The 17,130-nt window shown below is 35.8% G+C and overlaps 1 protein-coding gene across 1 annotated transcript in view; it reads left to right on the forward strand.

Moving 5' to 3' along the window:
* Nucleotides 1-17,130, forward strand: part of CFTR (CF transmembrane conductance regulator) — a 188,297-nt gene that overhangs the window by 127,592 nt on the left and 43,575 nt on the right. Inside the window, exons 19-21 of the mRNA XM_073009299.1 lie at nt 1,144-1,294; nt 2,209-2,436; nt 5,304-5,404. Of these exons, the coding sequence (XP_072865400.1) occupies nt 1,144-1,294; nt 2,209-2,436; nt 5,304-5,404 (480 nt within the window). The remainder of the gene's footprint in view (nt 1-1,143; nt 1,295-2,208; nt 2,437-5,303; nt 5,405-17,130) is intronic.

Consider the following 17,130-nt stretch of genomic DNA (forward strand, 5'->3'; position numbering starts at 1 on the left):
TGAGGTTTACCCTCTTAACAGATTTTTATGTGTAAAATACAATATTGTTCACCATGGGCAAAATGTTGCACGGCAGATCTCTGGAACTTACTCATTTTGCACTACTGAAATTTTATACCTGTTGATTAGTGACTCCCCATTTCCCTCTATCCCCTGTCCTGTTGCCCATGGTTCTGTTCTTTGCTTCTTTGAGTTTGAGTATTTTGATATCTCATATAATCTTCATTCTATTTTCTAACCTTTGACAATGTTCTGACAAATTTGCTTTCTGGATTGGAGCACTGTATAGTGAAAATTGAAAATCGGGGTTATTTTCTGCAGATTCCCACTATTTTACCCTGAGCAGACACTTATCTTGAAGGGTCTCAGGTTTGTCACTTGTAAAATGGGGAATATAAACCTAATAATGGTCCCTTTCAGTTCTAAAGTTATATCAGTTGAAAATGCATGTGTCACTTATGGAAACTGGTAGAGAACTGCCTCACTGAATAGCATACGGATGTTATAAAGTGTTTATTTTTTTTCCTTTCTGCTGACAGTTACTTTATTTATACTTTATTCAAATGGGTTTTTGTGAAGTAAGTGTTGGCAGACTTTGTACCTTTTAAAAATGTATGTATTTGGTGTAATGTAGAAATATGGAATTTATTAAGTATGATTTATTTCAATGTTAAGCATGAGAAAATATGCTCCAAAAGGTTAGATAGCTTGCCTAAATGACAAGCTTATATTTCAAGTAGAACTTTCTGAATCAAAAGACTCCAAGATGAACGCCCAACTTTCAAAAACTATCTAACCAAAATAAATCCTAAGATTTACTTTCATACTAAAATTATTTAAAAAGTTTATTTTAAATTAATATTCACTTAAAATGTATTTATCATACAATACTTTAAAGTGCCTGGGAAATGAAAATATCCCAAGATCAAAGAACACCATGTTTTCAAAACTTCAAAAATATTATCAGTGACATGAACAATTTTTAAAATTTTCATAGAGCCTATGAAAAATGTACTTGCAAATGGTTACTTTCCGACTAGGAATAGAATGGGGAGAGTATTTAGAAATAAATCACTGACACACTTTGTCCACTTTGCAATGTGAAAACGTTTACTCACAAACATGTTTTCTTCGATCTTACAGTTGTTATTAATTGTGATTGGAGCTATAGCAGTTGTCGCGGTTTTACAACCCTACATCTTTGTTGCAACAGTGCCAGTGATAGTGGCTTTTATTATGTTGAGAGCATATTTTCTCCAAACCTCACAGCAACTCAAACAACTGGAATCTGAAGGTATGACAGTGAATGTGTGATACTCATCTTGGAAAAAAGCTACAAGAGCTATTTGAGATTCTTTATTGTTAATCTACTTTTCAAAAAAAATTCTGTTTTTAAACTTTCACATCATATAACAATAATTTTTTTCTACATGTATGTGTCTATAAAAGGAAACTGTATTACAAAGTACACAGGGATTGTTTTTCTTAATTAACGGCCGTGTGACTTCATTTTAGTTTTAAAATGGGTATATAGAATCTTACCACAGTTGGTGTACAGGACATTCATTTATAATAAACTTATATCAATTAAATTAAAAAATGATAGTACTGCTATTACTAAAGGTTTCTCTGGGTTCCCAAATGATACTTGACCAAATTTGTCCCTTTGACTTTTTGTCTTCGGACACCCTTCCTTCATGTATTGGAGCTGCCATTTCATGTTCCCCCAAACTCTACTTGAGCTGTTAGGGAATCACATTTTGCAGTGACAGCCTTAGTGTTGGTGCATTTTCAGGCAATAATTTTTCAGTGTATTTCTGATTTGTAGGTTATTAGCTAAATCAAGTCACATAAACTTCCTTAATGTAGATACTTGAAAAAATTGTCTTAACATTTTTTTCAGTGATAATTAATTTAGAATTAATTATTCCAGAAAATTCCCAGTGGTAGCCAAGAAAAAGGAATAATTATTGATGGTGATTTTTTAAGTTCCCATCTCTAGTAGCCAAGTAAAAAAGGAGGGTAGCTCATTAATAAAATAACAAATCACATCTATTCAAAGAATGGCACCAGTGTGAAAAAATCTTTTTAACCAATGACATTTGCGATATGATTACTCTAATTTAGTCTTTTTCAGGTACATGGTGTTATGAAGTTGCATTCTGTGTTTATGTTATTTGCAATGTTTTCTATGGAAATATTTCACAGGCAGGAGTCCAATTTTCACTCATCTTGTTACGAGCTTAAAAGGACTATGGACACTTCGTGCCTTCGGACGGCAGCCTTACTTTGAAACTCTGTTCCACAAAGCTCTGAATTTACATACTGCCAACTGGTTCTTGTACCTATCAACACTGCGCTGGTTCCAAATGAGAATAGAAATGATTTTTGTCATCTTCTTCATTGCTGTTACCTTCATTTCCATTTTAACAACAGGTACTATGAACTGATTAATTTTAGCTAAGCATTTAGTAAAAACTTTGTCAATGAATAAAATGCTGCGTTCTATAGGTTATCAATTTTTGGTATCTTTAGAGTTTTTTTGGAGTTTAATAATTAACAAATTTGTTGGTTTATCATTGAACAAATGATTTCTTTGAATTTCCATTGTTTTATTGTTGAACAAATAATTTGCTTGAAGTTGGATATATATGGTATTATCCCTGTTTTCACAGTTTTAAAAACCAAGGCACGCAGATTGTCAGATAGCAATTCTGTGATTGAAGGGGAAAAAATGTCACCTCTTCATACTCATATTGATGAAGAGTGCTAGCTTCAAAATTAATAGATCCCTAAAGAAGGGAAATGAAGCATCTGCATTCACACACACACACACACACACACACACACATATACACATACACAGTTCCCCCTGTCGGTAAGTTTTGTTTTTTAAATCTCTACTAGGTAAAATTTGTTATCTAATTGCAAATTTTGCACAAAGTAAAACTGTCACAGAAAAGAAAGGAAGCGTCATGTTTTTCAAAAGAAAAAAAGAAAGAAAGTGCCATGTTTTTAAAACACAAATGTTCTGGATTGATTTTAGGATCTTTAGTGAAAAACAAAGTATTTCATAATAAGTAAAATAAAAATGTATGTAGGTAAATTTGTTTTCTCTAATTTAAGAATTTGAATTTCTGAGTATTTATGATAAGTATTGAAGTAAGTTGTTGTATGTGACAGTGAATATTGGCAGAGTAAATGCCAAATCAATGCCAAATCTGGGGGACCATTTGTTTGTAGGAACAGAATTCTGCTCAAACCAGAAGCATGCATTTGTTGGAGTTACAGGAAGGCCTCAAGGAACAACGAGAAGGTGGTGCCATTTGACTCTTAAAGAAGCTGGAACAGGCACAAGAGAGTCAGCTGCAACTCTTCTTCTTCTTGAGTCTATATCTGTCCTGGGTCCATTCCTTTCTGTGACTGCTTCATTCCTTTCTCTCTCTGAAGACTGGTTTTCCTGGTGTACCAGGGCTATGCCACACTGACTTTATGTAGTGTCTCTGTTCTGGCCTCCTGAATTAACTGGCTTTCCTGGTGTACCAGAACTATACCACATTGACTTTATGTAGTGTCTCCATTCTGGCCTCCTGAATCAACTGGTTTTCCTGGTGTACCAGGGCTATGCCACATTGACTTTATGTAGTGTCTCCATTCTGGCCTCCTGAATTAACAGGAGAGCTCCTCTGTACAATTGCAAAGTCCTGGAGAGAACAGAAAACAGGTTCCTTTTGGCTCAGGGGTCCACCTGCAGTCTACTCCGCTGCTATGAGGATAGTGGGTTCGCCACCTTTGTTGTTCTCTCAGCTAGGGCAGTGGGAAATGACTCTATGAAAGGAATATAATGGGCAGGCAAATGTACTAATCCTCATCAGTACTGCAATTTTAGGCAACTTTAAAAAATTCTTTTAAGTTATTTGAAAATGGGATCAAAGAAGGCTGAATTACATAAATGAAGATTTGTTAACATTAATTCAAACCAATATAACACATGCTATACCATGGTTGAGTGTGATTGAGTCTTGATTTATTAGGGGCAATAATCAAAACATTTAACAATCATTAGAGTACAGAACTTACCCATCAAATCAGATGGTCAGCCAGAGTGGATGTTGGTCACCCAGCTATTATTATCCCTGGCTCGACTGGTCTTCAGCTGTGTTAACTTGTAAACGTTAATTAGCTCTCTAAGCCCCTCATTTTCCTCAAGTGTAAATAGACACAATAATATTACCTATTCCATAGGTGTGGGTGAATAGTAAATGGGATGATTTGTCCAAAACACTTAGTATAGTGCCTGGTCCATGGTAAATACTAAATGAATGTTATCTGACTTATTATTATTAAAATTTTATCTTCTCATCTTAACCTTCAGAACAAACAATATATTGGGGTCTAGATAAATCTAACCTATATGAAAATAATTTAGTATTACCTACAGATATATGCTCTGTATATTATGCCTTCTGTTAGAGGAATTGCAGAAACAAAAATTTCAATTAATAATAAGAGAAATTATTTCTCCCAACTGTAGAACCTTTTGACAATTTTATCATGCATTACAGGTGTAAGATGTCTTGATTGGGACTTGATAGTTTAACTTTACAATAATTTAAGAACATTCCTCTTAGAGAATTTTTATGGCCATAATACTGAATACTTATGAGTTTTAATTAGCAGTCCTTTTTAGCCCTTAAAAAAACATTTATTGTAATTAAACACTTAAGTATCATTCTTCCCAGGTGCACTAATTTTTTTTTTTTTTTTACATAGAGGGTATTATTTTCTCTTTCCAAATGGCAGACCTGTTAGTTTTCTGACTGTCGGGTGAAGTTCTAAGTCCATTTACTTCCCAACAATATGCAATTAACAAATGTCCTCCTTGCAAAGGCACAGAGCACATCTAAACATCTAAGCATGCAGATGCTGTTTGGACACACTATTCCCCTGCTTTTGGTTTCTTTGTAGAGGAGCTCATCTGGATACAGGATCTTTTCCCATTGCCCATTCTATTATTTGTTCTGTTATTACTTAGAGAATAATAGTAGAAGAGACAAATATGGTACCTACCCAATACCAACAGCACCTCCAACATCAGTAACATTTTTTAAAAAGGGCAACACTTTCCTAATATTCTATCACTCTTTGATTTAAAATCCTGGTTGAATACTTACTGTATGCAGAACATTATTCTATTAGTAAATGCTGTGATGAACTGAGACTTAAAAATTGTTAAAATCAGCATAAATTGAAATGTAAAGTTAATAACATGAGGTTCATTTATGTCTTTTGTGCATCTATAGGAGAAGGAGAAGGAACAGTTGGTATTATCCTGACTTTAGCCATGAATATCATGAGTACATTGCAGTGGGCTGTAAACTCCAGCATAGATGTGGATAGCTTGGTAAGTCATTATCATCTTTTTAACTTTAATGAAAAAGACTCAGACAAGTAAAAAAGTATGAGTATGAGTAATAGCATGAGGAAGAACTATATACCCTATATTGAGCTTAAGAAATAAAACATTACAGATAAATTGAGGGTCACTGTGTATCTTTCATTAAATCCTTATCTCTTCTTTCCTCCTCATAGATAGCGACTATGAAGATCTAATACTGCAGTGAGCATTCTTTCATCTGTTTCCTTGTTCAGGATTTTCTAGGACCAATACCTGGGAGTTGTACTACTGGGTCATAGAATTCACCCATGCTTAACTGAGTGGTGCCAAATTGTCCTCAGGTCTGTTGTACTGACATATATCCCCATCAAGAGAGTGCAAGAGTTCTCATAGCTACATATCTTCAACAACACTTGGTGTCTGATAGATGTGAAGTGATTGCTAAAAATGTAGGGCATCTGGATACATAATTATTGGCTTTTGCTGTTCTCTTACATTAATTTCTTATTCATGTTGATGACTCATTTGTCACCTAGATTGTTTTTTCTTCCTTAATTAATTTGTAGGAATTTATGAGTTATAGATTGTCAGCTCTATACATTTCAAACATAATCCCTCAGTCAGTGGCTTGGCTTATAGAGTCTTTTGATAAAAAGAAGATTTTAAGTTTAATAAAGTTCAATTTATTGTCTTTTCCTTTATGTTTTATGCTTTTGATATCTTTATTAAGAACTCCTTCCTTATCTTGAGCTCTCAAATTTAGCAGCATAACATTTTTACACTATTATTTAAATTTTTTTTCACATCGTTTAGTGATAGTGCCTTTCTTATTCCTAAACTGCTTATCTTTGCCTTCGCTCTTTCTGCTTGATAAATATTGCCACACATTTGTATACTTTATTAGTGTGTACAAAGACCACATTTTAGTTGTGTTATTTCTCTCATTTTGATTTTCTAGAGTGCAGAGCCATTAATATTGTAGTAATGTTTGTGTGCTAATACCATATCAGGGGCGCAAATCCCATTGCAGCAGGACTGAGAAATTAAAGGAAATGATGCACATTTACCCATTTTTATTAAAAAAACCAAATGCATAATTTTCAATCAGACTATGTCTGGATAGCTTCATCATTGAATTTTTAAAGTATTTTTGTGCTACTGTATTTAAAATTATTCATTCAGCACTGCTTTTGTAGATGGCTTAGAAACCCAAGTTAAGAATGACTGTGCAACACTATTATTATACTCTTTTTAAAATTATGCTTTTTGCTTAAGTGTCTTTCCTTGTTCTCTGAGACAGTGTTCGTGTTCCCAAACCACACACAGTTATTCAGCTATAAAATTTGTATGATCAACTCCTATCAGAACAAAGAGCATTATAAAAAATGTCTCCAGGGAAAAGAAAACCCTTTTAATGCTCTCTTCTGGTCCATGTGTCTTCTTTTCTTTAAGCATTTTCATAATACATTGAGCTGTAATTTAATCGGAACATGATTTATACTAAAGTTGGTTTCTTTACCTCTAACTTTTTTTTTTAGTTCGATCAGCTCTCTTTAGCTTCTGTAGTTCTGTCTTTAATTCCATTCCAGTATGCTTTTGGAGTTGGGTCTCATAAATGTATAGAAATGTTTCTGTTGGAAAACAGCAGGAGAATATTAAATGAATATTGTGCTTACATCTATTTAATTCTTTGCCCAACCTTCTACAACTTTGACTTTATATTTAAGCTCCTCATGCACTTACATGTTTCTTTACCTAAAAACATCTTTTTACCATGGATGTATACAATTCCTTTCTCTTTGCTATATTAATTTTCTTGGTTTACATAGTAGCCTCTACACATTGATGTCAAAACCTCTGTTTGGTGCATTTCTACTCTGCATGTTCAATCTCCATGAAAGTTTCTGTAAGGCATTTTCATTCCTCTGGTTTTTCACATGTGCATCCTGGCTTTGTGACCTGTGCTTTGATATTGTGCCTTTCATCTTGCGGCACTGAAGGATCTTTGCAAGGACCTATTATGTTATAATACAGTCTATGAAAAGTATCAATATTTGCACTTGATCACATTTTAAAAATCACATTCTTTTGTTTGAATATCAAAGCTAGTATGTGAGTTATTTCCCTGCCAAATAGCACAAGTAGGCTTTCCTGGATGTTTATGGGCATTAATCTGGTTATTGATTCCCATCATACTGCTGTTACCCATGCCATTGCTAAACTTATACAGTAACTTTTTTGTTTTCACCTCGGCATATGTTGAGAGTAGGAAATAGATATGACTGTGCCCTCAAATTTTACGTTTGTATGATGTTAATCCCAAAGGTCCTTGTGACTTCTGAAGTAAAAACTCAGTGTTGTCATTTTACTTACTGAGTTGTTAACTGAATTTAACGTTGAGTTTACAATGGAGTAAACAAGGTGTTTAGTTTGATGTATACTTCTACTTTTTCAGAAAAAATGTTTATACTTGGAAAGAATAGTTTATTTACCCAACTGGCCTAGTTTAGACAAGAACACAAAGTCAAATGTCAACATAACTCTGAAGTCATAAAAATGACAGTGTGGCTTTTTTTTTTTACCTTCCACCTGGTGCTTATGCCCAAGTGCCTAGGTTTCTGTAGCTCTGAACTAATAAAGGTAATGCTTTGATAACATTTAACCTCGAGTTGCATTGTGTCTATGATCACATATCTCAAATATTGGTACACAAAACTGTACAACAACCATTTTTATTAGATTTTCCTACTAAATTCCTTATTATATTCCCTAAGATAGCTTTTTCCCACCTTCTTCTCCCTTCTCAGGTGCTCCAATAATTCCAACCCCTGCACTTTCAGCCAGTGACTTTATTATATCTTTTTAAAAAAACTTAAAAAAAAATTTTGATGCAACCAGAAAGAATTTTCTCGTTTCTCTCCACTGGTTGCACCAGCCTACTGCACCTCTCCTCATGCACCACCTTCTGCCGGTGTTCTTGCTTCTATATTCAGGAGCAAGTAATATGCAATACCTCCCTCTTTGTGGGACCTTTCTCATTAGCATAAAAATACTTTCCCTTGATCTCCAGCTACTATCCCGTTTCTTTGACCTATATATAGCAAAATATCTGAGAAAGGACAACTTTCCATCTTTTCCTCAACCTACTTCCATTTTTTTCTCAATCCACTTTCATTTCATTGTTTTCCTCAACCCATTCTTTCCACAACCTACTTCATTTTATTTCCATCAGCACCATAACTCAGGATCAACATCTTGTCAGAGCCAATTTCCTTGTCTCCCTTAACAGCTCCAGCAGTATTTATGCCATGGACAAGTTCTTCTTGTGATACTTTCTCTCTTGCTTCCGTGACACTTCTCTCACTTCATTTTCCTTCTACCTCTCTGGCTCCTCCTTGGTCCCTTTTCCTGGCCCCTTCTCTCAGCCCTGTTCTACTGACACTCTCTAGCTGTTATTTTCTAAACCCATGCTTCAGAAACCATCTCTTGATGAATCTTGGAAGGCCGAGGCAGGTGGATCACTTGAGGTCAAGAGTTTGCAACCAGCCTGGCCAACATGGTGAAACCCCATTTCTCCTAAAAATACAAAACTTACCTGGCCATGGTGGCATGCACCCAGCTACTAGAGAGTCTGAGGCATGAGAATTGCTTGAACCTGGGAGATGGAGGTTGCAGTGAGCCGAGATCGTGCCACTGCACTCCGGCCTGGGCGATAGAGGAGACTCCATCACACAGACACACACAAAGAAAATAAACCATCTCTTGATGAATCATAAATTCGTATCTCTAGTTTAGACCTCTATCGTGCTCTCTAAATGTGTATCCAACTCTCATCTTGACACCACCATATGTTCATAAAACACAATTACAGAATGTCTTTCAGTAGGCTTGACATTTTAAGACATGAGTTTCTGTTCTGTATCTCCTTAAAATATACCCAGGGTCTCAGGAGACTATTAAAACAGGACAAAGCTTCTATTCTACTTACTCATGTGTCTGGCCTTATTTGGCAGGTTGGATAGAAAGTCATCTGAACATTGTAACTTTATGAATAATATAGTTTAATGGTTTGTGAATCACCCCTGTAATTTAATAAATAGTAAAATTATCAGAATCTAATTTAATAATTCCTGTTGGAACACCCCATGTTAGGGGATTTCCATTTATTTCAATTGATATCTCAAAAAGTGTTTATTTCTATTAATAATTCACTCTTTATTTTAACATAAATTGTGGCTATCTATCTCTATTCATTTCAATTGTATTTCTCATACCATTCTATAGACGGGGTGAAAAGAAAAGTGTTGATTTTTTAAAACTCCATACCTCAGATACTATATGAATTTATAGTTGTTATTGCTAAAGCAATTATCTTATATTTTTTCCTCCAAAACAAAATTGTGTGCTGGTTTATTTTCTTTGGACTCATAAGATGCCTTCAATTTTTAGTAACGTAAGTCTTCTCTTTCTCCTATTCTTAGCTACTTAAGCGTTATGTAACTTAAATAAGCACTTAAGATTTCTATCTGTATGAACGAATAAAGATTAAATAAATAAGATCTAGAAAGGGTGACAAGGGGATGCTTCAAACTGAACCATACCGAGCCATCTAGCGACTGATAAATTACTCACACTCATAGTCACATTGTTGGAAAGAAGGCATTGACAATTCAGTTTGTTTCAAGACTGTCTACCACATAATGGGCACAACTAAAAGATTACTTTTTGTCTTTTACTGTTTGTTTTGTTGATCAAGTGACTGACTGTGCAATGGCCAACAAGAAGTCTGATGTGTAGAGAAAAGGGGAACCTGGCTTTTCTGCCTTACTCCTGTTGCCTAATTCTGAGCATGTGGATATTATTCTGTTTCTTTAATTCTCCCAGAGAAGCAGCAGATAAACCATCCCTGTTTCCATTAGCTGTCTACCCTGTTCAACTTTGTGTTTCTGATAACATAAGAAGAAGAAAGCCACCAGGGTGAGCAGGGAAGGCAATGAATCTGCAAGGCTTGTGGATAGATTTCTGTTAGTGAGGCTCTAGAAAATTCTTCCAAGATTGATGCAATCTGAGAAGAGTTTTCTGTCAACAGAAACTCCCGCGGTTTCTCCTTTGTCCTTTTATTGTCTGTGTTTGTTTTGGGTTCCAGTAAAGATCAAGTGACTGATTGTACAATGACCAACAAGAAACCTGATGTGTGGAGAAAAGGGGTACCTGGCTTTTCTGCATTACTCCGGATGCCTAATTTTCTTGTACTGAAAGTAGTTTTTGCTGTAAGAATCTGAGGGGAGGAGTCATTTCTTAAATTTTTTTTGGTCTCCTTTTAATGGTTTCTTGATCATGTCTATCTTTATTTTTCTATTTCCACAAGTCTTTGTGGTATATTTTCCTCTCATGACCTCTGTCTCAAGACTTCCTTCCATTCATCTCTTCTCATTGCATCCTGTAGAGTATCTGTGGTAAGAGCCCTGCATTCCATTCTGGCCTTGCCACGTGTGGCCTTGGGCAAGTCCTAGATTCCTTGAGGGCCTTATTTTTCTCATTTGTAAAATGAAACCCTTTGGTGAGAAGTTTTCTAAGGTTCCTTCCAGCTTTGAGAATCTCTCTCTTCTAGATCTTTTTCCTATGAAAAATTTCAAATCTTGATTAGCATGTAGGCGGGTATTATTCCACATCCTGACAGGAATCACATTTCTGCTACTATCCCTGAATGCTGGAGTCCATTGATTAAGTTATTCACTGCTGCAATTATCAGAGCTGATCAAAGAACTCTGAACCAGTGTGTAACTAGAACTAACAAATGAAATGCCATTATGATGTTCTAGAGTCTTGAATTAGTAGAAGAGGTTTAACAAGAACCCTAAGAGATTGCTGGAATGTTAAAAACAAGCAAACAAAAAAGGTTGAAAGGTTTAGAAAATTCACTGGACTTTGTGCCTATCATTTTACTTCCTGGGTTTAGATAATCTCATTTTTGCAATGAAGGAGTGAATTAGATCACAAGTTCTCATCCTAGTAGCACATGCAGAATCTTTATAAAAACACAGAGTAGCCAGGTGTGGTGGCTCATGCCTGTAATTCCAGCACTTTGGGAGGCTGGGGCAGGTGGATCACTTGAGAACAGGAGTTGAAGACCAGGCTGGCCAACATGGCAAAACCCTTTCTCTACTAAAAATACACAGATTAGCCAGACACATGCCTTCCAGCTATCGGAGAGGCTGAAGCAGAAGAATCCATTGAACCCGGGAGATGGAGGTTGCAGTGAGCCAAGATAACTCCACTGCACTCCAGCCTGGCGACAGGGTGAGACTCTGTCTCAAACAAAACAAAACAAAACAAAAACACAGACTATTCAGGGTCCACTAAAATCAATGAAGTCAGTTCTCTTGGTAGGCGGCAGGGTGACTGAGTATGATGTTTGTCATTTTAAAAGTACTCCGAGTGATTCTAGTGTGTATCAAGCAAGACTTGTGAACCACTAAACTACATGCTAAGACTCATTTTAGCTCTGATTTTCTGTGAGTCATAGCAGAGGACTCAGCAAACTTTTTCAATAAAGACTACGATAGTAAATATTTTCAGCTTTGTGGGCTGTGTTGTCTTTATGACAACTCAACTCAGTGTTTGTAGGGCAAAGCAGCTGTACATAATATGTAAACTAATGGGAGTAGCTACATGTGTCCTGTGGGTCATAGTTTTGCTGACCCCTGGTCTATGTCATAGAATTTGCTTTTGAATTGATGGACCACCAGCAAATGACTTTTGTCCTATATCAATCAATGATACCTACATAAATCTCTACAAGACATGTAAAGGATGTGGCTTAATGGCAGAGTAATTTGGGGAAGACACAATATTGCAAAATTCCGATGTTTGGAGAAAAATCATATTAAAATAGTGAAAACTGTGAGAAGGCATTTTGATTTGTTGTTTTGGATTCCTCTTTTTGCAAATTCTTTTGAAATATTTTCAGTGGAAGCCACATAAATCCAATTGCATTCACCAAGCTAGATTGTAATTAAGCTCCAGAGTAAGTAATAGATGTGATGAGTGATGTCTGAACTTTTACATGGAAGAGTAAGTTTGAGTCTTCATTTGCCCATTTACACACTTAGTACCATGTTTACCAAAGTTCTTAGTTATTGAAAATGGGCATCAGCATATTTTGAAACCTTGGTGTTAACTTGGGATATGCCTTTTGTCATGTTGCAAATAGGTTTTGTTTCTGTTTTGTGAAGATCACCATCTCTGTCACTTCTAATAGAAAAAGTGACACTGACTTCTCAAGTGATTTGACACAGGTTAAAATACGTAAACCATTTCTGTAGAGAGCAAGCTGTAATAATATACTAAAGGGCTAGGTTTATAGTATAATATAAGTAACTCATTTATGCTGTTAATAATTTATAGCAACATGGCACTTGACTGACTTTTTATGTGCTCTAGTCGTGTAAGTAATAGATGTAGAAACATAGACCAGAGTTTCAAGAACATGTTTTGGGCAGAGTCTATTTTCTTGCTATTATCTCTTAGGTTTATGTTCATGGCCTAAAGATTATGCTAATGGATCTAACTTGGCCTTGGATGTCAGGTCTGTGTTAGCGAGTATTGAAAAGCATAGTTTTTGCCTACTGGGAAGGATTTATGATTTAAAAGCCCTAAATCTCCCCTTTTATATACTTCATACTTACAAAATTTTTCCTGTGAAATGTGTGACTTTTTTACATTGTGCCTGTTTTCTAGATGACTCTCTTCATATTTGTTTCTTGCAATCCTTCAATAACTATTAGTCATGAAGTCTCTTTATAGTGTTGCCAGCCAGATCTCAGGTGTGTGAAGTATATTTTCTATTATGGCTTTTGGGGTATGATGGCACATAGTTTGGGTGTTAATGCCTAATCTTGATGTGCTGGCTTCTGAACAACCAAAAGGATGAAAGGAAATAGAACAAATATTTTTGTGAGGGAGAGGAGTCTGGTTTCTTCACTTATTCTAGAAAAAGCCTGTAAGCCTCCTCTTCCCTCTTTGTCATACAAAGTGAAAAGGAAAATCAAGAATTATTTTCTTCTTGGCTTAAATGCATCCTTTATAAAGTAAGGCTGAGATTAGGCTGTGAAGCTATCTTTTTGTCAAGACTGTCATAATCCCAAAACACTTTGTTCTTCTAATGCTTAGGTTAGTTTGAACTTTGACCATTTTTATAAAGATAGTCCAGTTTTAAGGACTGACCCCTTCTCAAGGGGCTCAGAAGAGGTTTTGGAGAATAATAAAATTAAATAATGAAACCAAGAATTTAAACCAGATGATGATCCTTAAGAAAAATTCTCATCAAATTTGGGCTAAACTCTAATGTACAGAGGTCTGCACAAATTATGTCACGTTTTCTTCCCCACAAATGAAGAATGGGGTTCATTGTGTCATTGGTTGGGTCTCATTTTGGCTTCGTCTTCTATTTCTGAAAGTCTAAGGAAAGTGCTCCTACCGAAGCAGGTGTTGGCTATCATGAGACTTTGCTGCTGGCAGGCCAGCTTGCTGCTCTAGACAGAGATATCCCTCGATCCTCCTTGGACAACTCTTTTCTGTGCACAGGAAACAGCAGGCTGGGGTTAAGGAGTTTGCCAATCCAGTCATTCTGATAATTGTGGAATGTGAATTTCTATCCAGCACAATCTAGGTAGCTACACAATGGCACAGTTTTTATGATCAGGTGAAAATGTTTAGTAGGCACTCTAAATGAGAGAAAAGGTTAAGTGAGGTTAAAAGCTCAAAGAAAACAAACAGATAAGGCTAAGAATAGTTTGATAGGTTGTAACTTCCGTCTAATCCAAATAGCAATGAATATTTTGAGGCTGAGGAGCTGAGGGGTAAAATTGCAGCCTGGACTACTTGCTAATGTAGACTTGTAGCACTGTCATTCTTACTGCACAGACACTGCTTTCTGGATAGGAGGTAGAATAATGAATTCATTCATTATTAACAAAGATTTATTAAGTGACTACATGGTACTAACCACTAGATGAGAAGGGATGTTTTGAACTGTCCATTGTTTGAATATAACAAGGAACACTTTGAACGAGGTTACTGTAGTAGGCAGAATTGGTTTAACGTAAAGCCTATGAGACATAAGCCGCAGGTCCTCTCACGTGCAGGAACTCCTTTGAAGGCCCTGTACTTAATTTTATATGCATAATTTGGATTTGGATTCTTTTTTTCTTTTTTTAAAGAATTCCCGAAATTGCTTAAGCTTCAGGCTCCACGAAACCTGGATCCATCCCTGGTAGCAGCTGTGAATCTTTGCCTATGAAATTAACTGTACAAGAAATAGGACTTTACTTTTTCTGTGATTGAGTTTATTTTCTATTTGAGCATGCATTCCACTGAGTGAAAGAAATAATATCATTGAATTCAGAGATTTTGCTGGGTTCTAAGTAGAGTTTACAGAATGCCATGATATTAGGGATTAAAGAGTGTGTTGCCCTGCATCATCTTTTGTCTGTGCTGTCTCTGAGGCAGTGATGTTCCTGTGTGACCTAGAGGGGCATGGTCCGGGTAGATGGAGTCTTTGTCCTTCTTGTTCTCACTGTGAGCTCTCCCTTGCTGCCCGTGAGGGGTCAAAATACTCAAATCTGAAGCTATATCAAATCATCTGTGCGTGGACATTCCAAGCAACCAAGTTCACTCTACTGCTGCCACGTCATGCAAGGCACAGGAAGCTTCACTATGGCATGAGTATTTCCTGGGCTTTGCCTTGGAATTCAGGCACAGGCCTCCTTTGTTCTAAAATTCCCCACATCTACTTGAGGATAAAGCCAGGATTTGGTTGCAAGGCAGAACTTTTCTTAGAGGACCTGGTATCTAAACCCTTTTGTTATCCCCACTTATGGAGTGAGGAGAGTGACTGCTTCTAATCCATCATAATTTTGTCTATGGCTACTGTTTTTGCATGAACACGATGTTTTGAGTCCTTAGACTTTGGCTTTTGGCGCTTAAAGGCCAATATTCACATGGCTCAAAATTTTCAAATGATCAATATCTGACTTGAGTTTCAAAAGCCAGTTTTTGAAACTTAAATGACCAGAATTGATTTGTTCTGCTCTGGTTCTGATGTGGCCTCTCCTTCTGGAGATACTGGAAGTAGAATAGTCAAGCTGGAAAGCCTGTGACTACAAGGAATTGGTTAGTAATTCATAATGTTATCTGTCCACATCTATTCAGTAATGGCATCTCAGTGGCTGCACAACTGACCATGGTGAAAGTGTTTGCACAAGCCACTTTTTCTTCCTGTCAGAAAGTGTTCTCACCCACTGAATTGAATGACTATCTGATCATATGCTGTGAATGAGTGCCCCGTCTTAAGATTAAATCACGTGTTCTTGGCTAGGCATATTTGTCCATGCTGTGGGGAGCTATAATAGTCTGTCTTAGAGTCACATTAAGCAGCTAGACTGTAAGAAAGACAATGAGTTGGAAAGTTACATTTTCTAAATTTGATTGATACATTCCATTTGTCACATTTCACATTAGAAGTTGTGGACTCACCCTCTATGGTGAGCTTCACTAATGCAGAATGTAATTTGCAATGCTCAAACACAAGTCCTAAACAGAAAACATTTTATGTTACATTCCAGTGCAGCCAAAATAGTGGTTTTGAAAGTCCTTATTTTCTAATAATACTATGTGTAATTTTGAGTCATTTAATAACAACAGTTAAATGTTTTATTGATTGGAAGTATTGAAATGTGAAGGATTTTTCTTATATAGTGTCTTTCCTATTTTGCTTAATAAAAAATAAGTTTAGAATTGTGTATAGAATTAACGTGCAAAAACATCAAGTCTCAACTTTACACAGTTAATCTATATTCGTGTATACCCTTCAATTATTTCAAGAGAGGGATACTATTGTTATGCAGGATAAATACAATGAGATATTTTAAATGCATTGTAACTGTATCTCTGGCAGTTTCATCTCAATAGTAGTTGTAATTTTAATTTATCTCCCAGACCTTATTATAAACTAGTAGCTCTCTATGACAATTAATGACAGTGTAAGAGTGTATTTTAATTCAAAATTAATCAAGAATGACTGAGTTAAGACTTAGCTACCCCTAAAAGTAACTCATAAATCAGAATTTAAAATATTACATGTGGAACAATCATGACTATATGCCTTTTACTTCCTCAACTATTATTTAGGGTGTGGGCTTTGGGTCCTTTTCACTTCCATGAATAGTGGGCTTGACTTCAGAGGATTATTTTCTTGAATCTTGAATAATTGATGAACAGCAATTGAAGATATTTTCAAGATGAAGGAAACTGAAGCCCAGAATCACTAGAATGAAAAAAGAACTTCCCAAACAGTGCAGGCTTGATCAATGGCATGTGAAAACAGGCAATACAGTTAAGTTGCTAAGATGGAATTTTAATGTTCAATTAAGGATCTGTGTCTAAACTCCTCTGCTTTATCCACTAATCATTCCATATTAAAGATGAAGAGTTTTTCCCATTTCAGCTTTTGATAATGAAAAATAGAAATAATAGAAGCAAATGCACTTTTGCACACCTTTTTTTCCAAAAAGAATAATTTTTAATGTCTAAACATTTGGTATAAATAAGATGATATGTTAATATTATAAAGGAAAGCTTGTTAAACTTTTGACTGAATAAAGCCAGCATCAATAATTACTAGTAAGACTAAAAATAACAGTAAAATTGTGTCTAGTCAGCTACTAATACCT

This window comes from Chlorocebus sabaeus, chromosome 21 (assembly GCF_047675955.1).
Source record: "Chlorocebus sabaeus isolate Y175 chromosome 21, mChlSab1.0.hap1, whole genome shotgun sequence".
Classification (NCBI taxonomy): domain Eukaryota; kingdom Metazoa; phylum Chordata; class Mammalia; order Primates; family Cercopithecidae; genus Chlorocebus; species Chlorocebus sabaeus.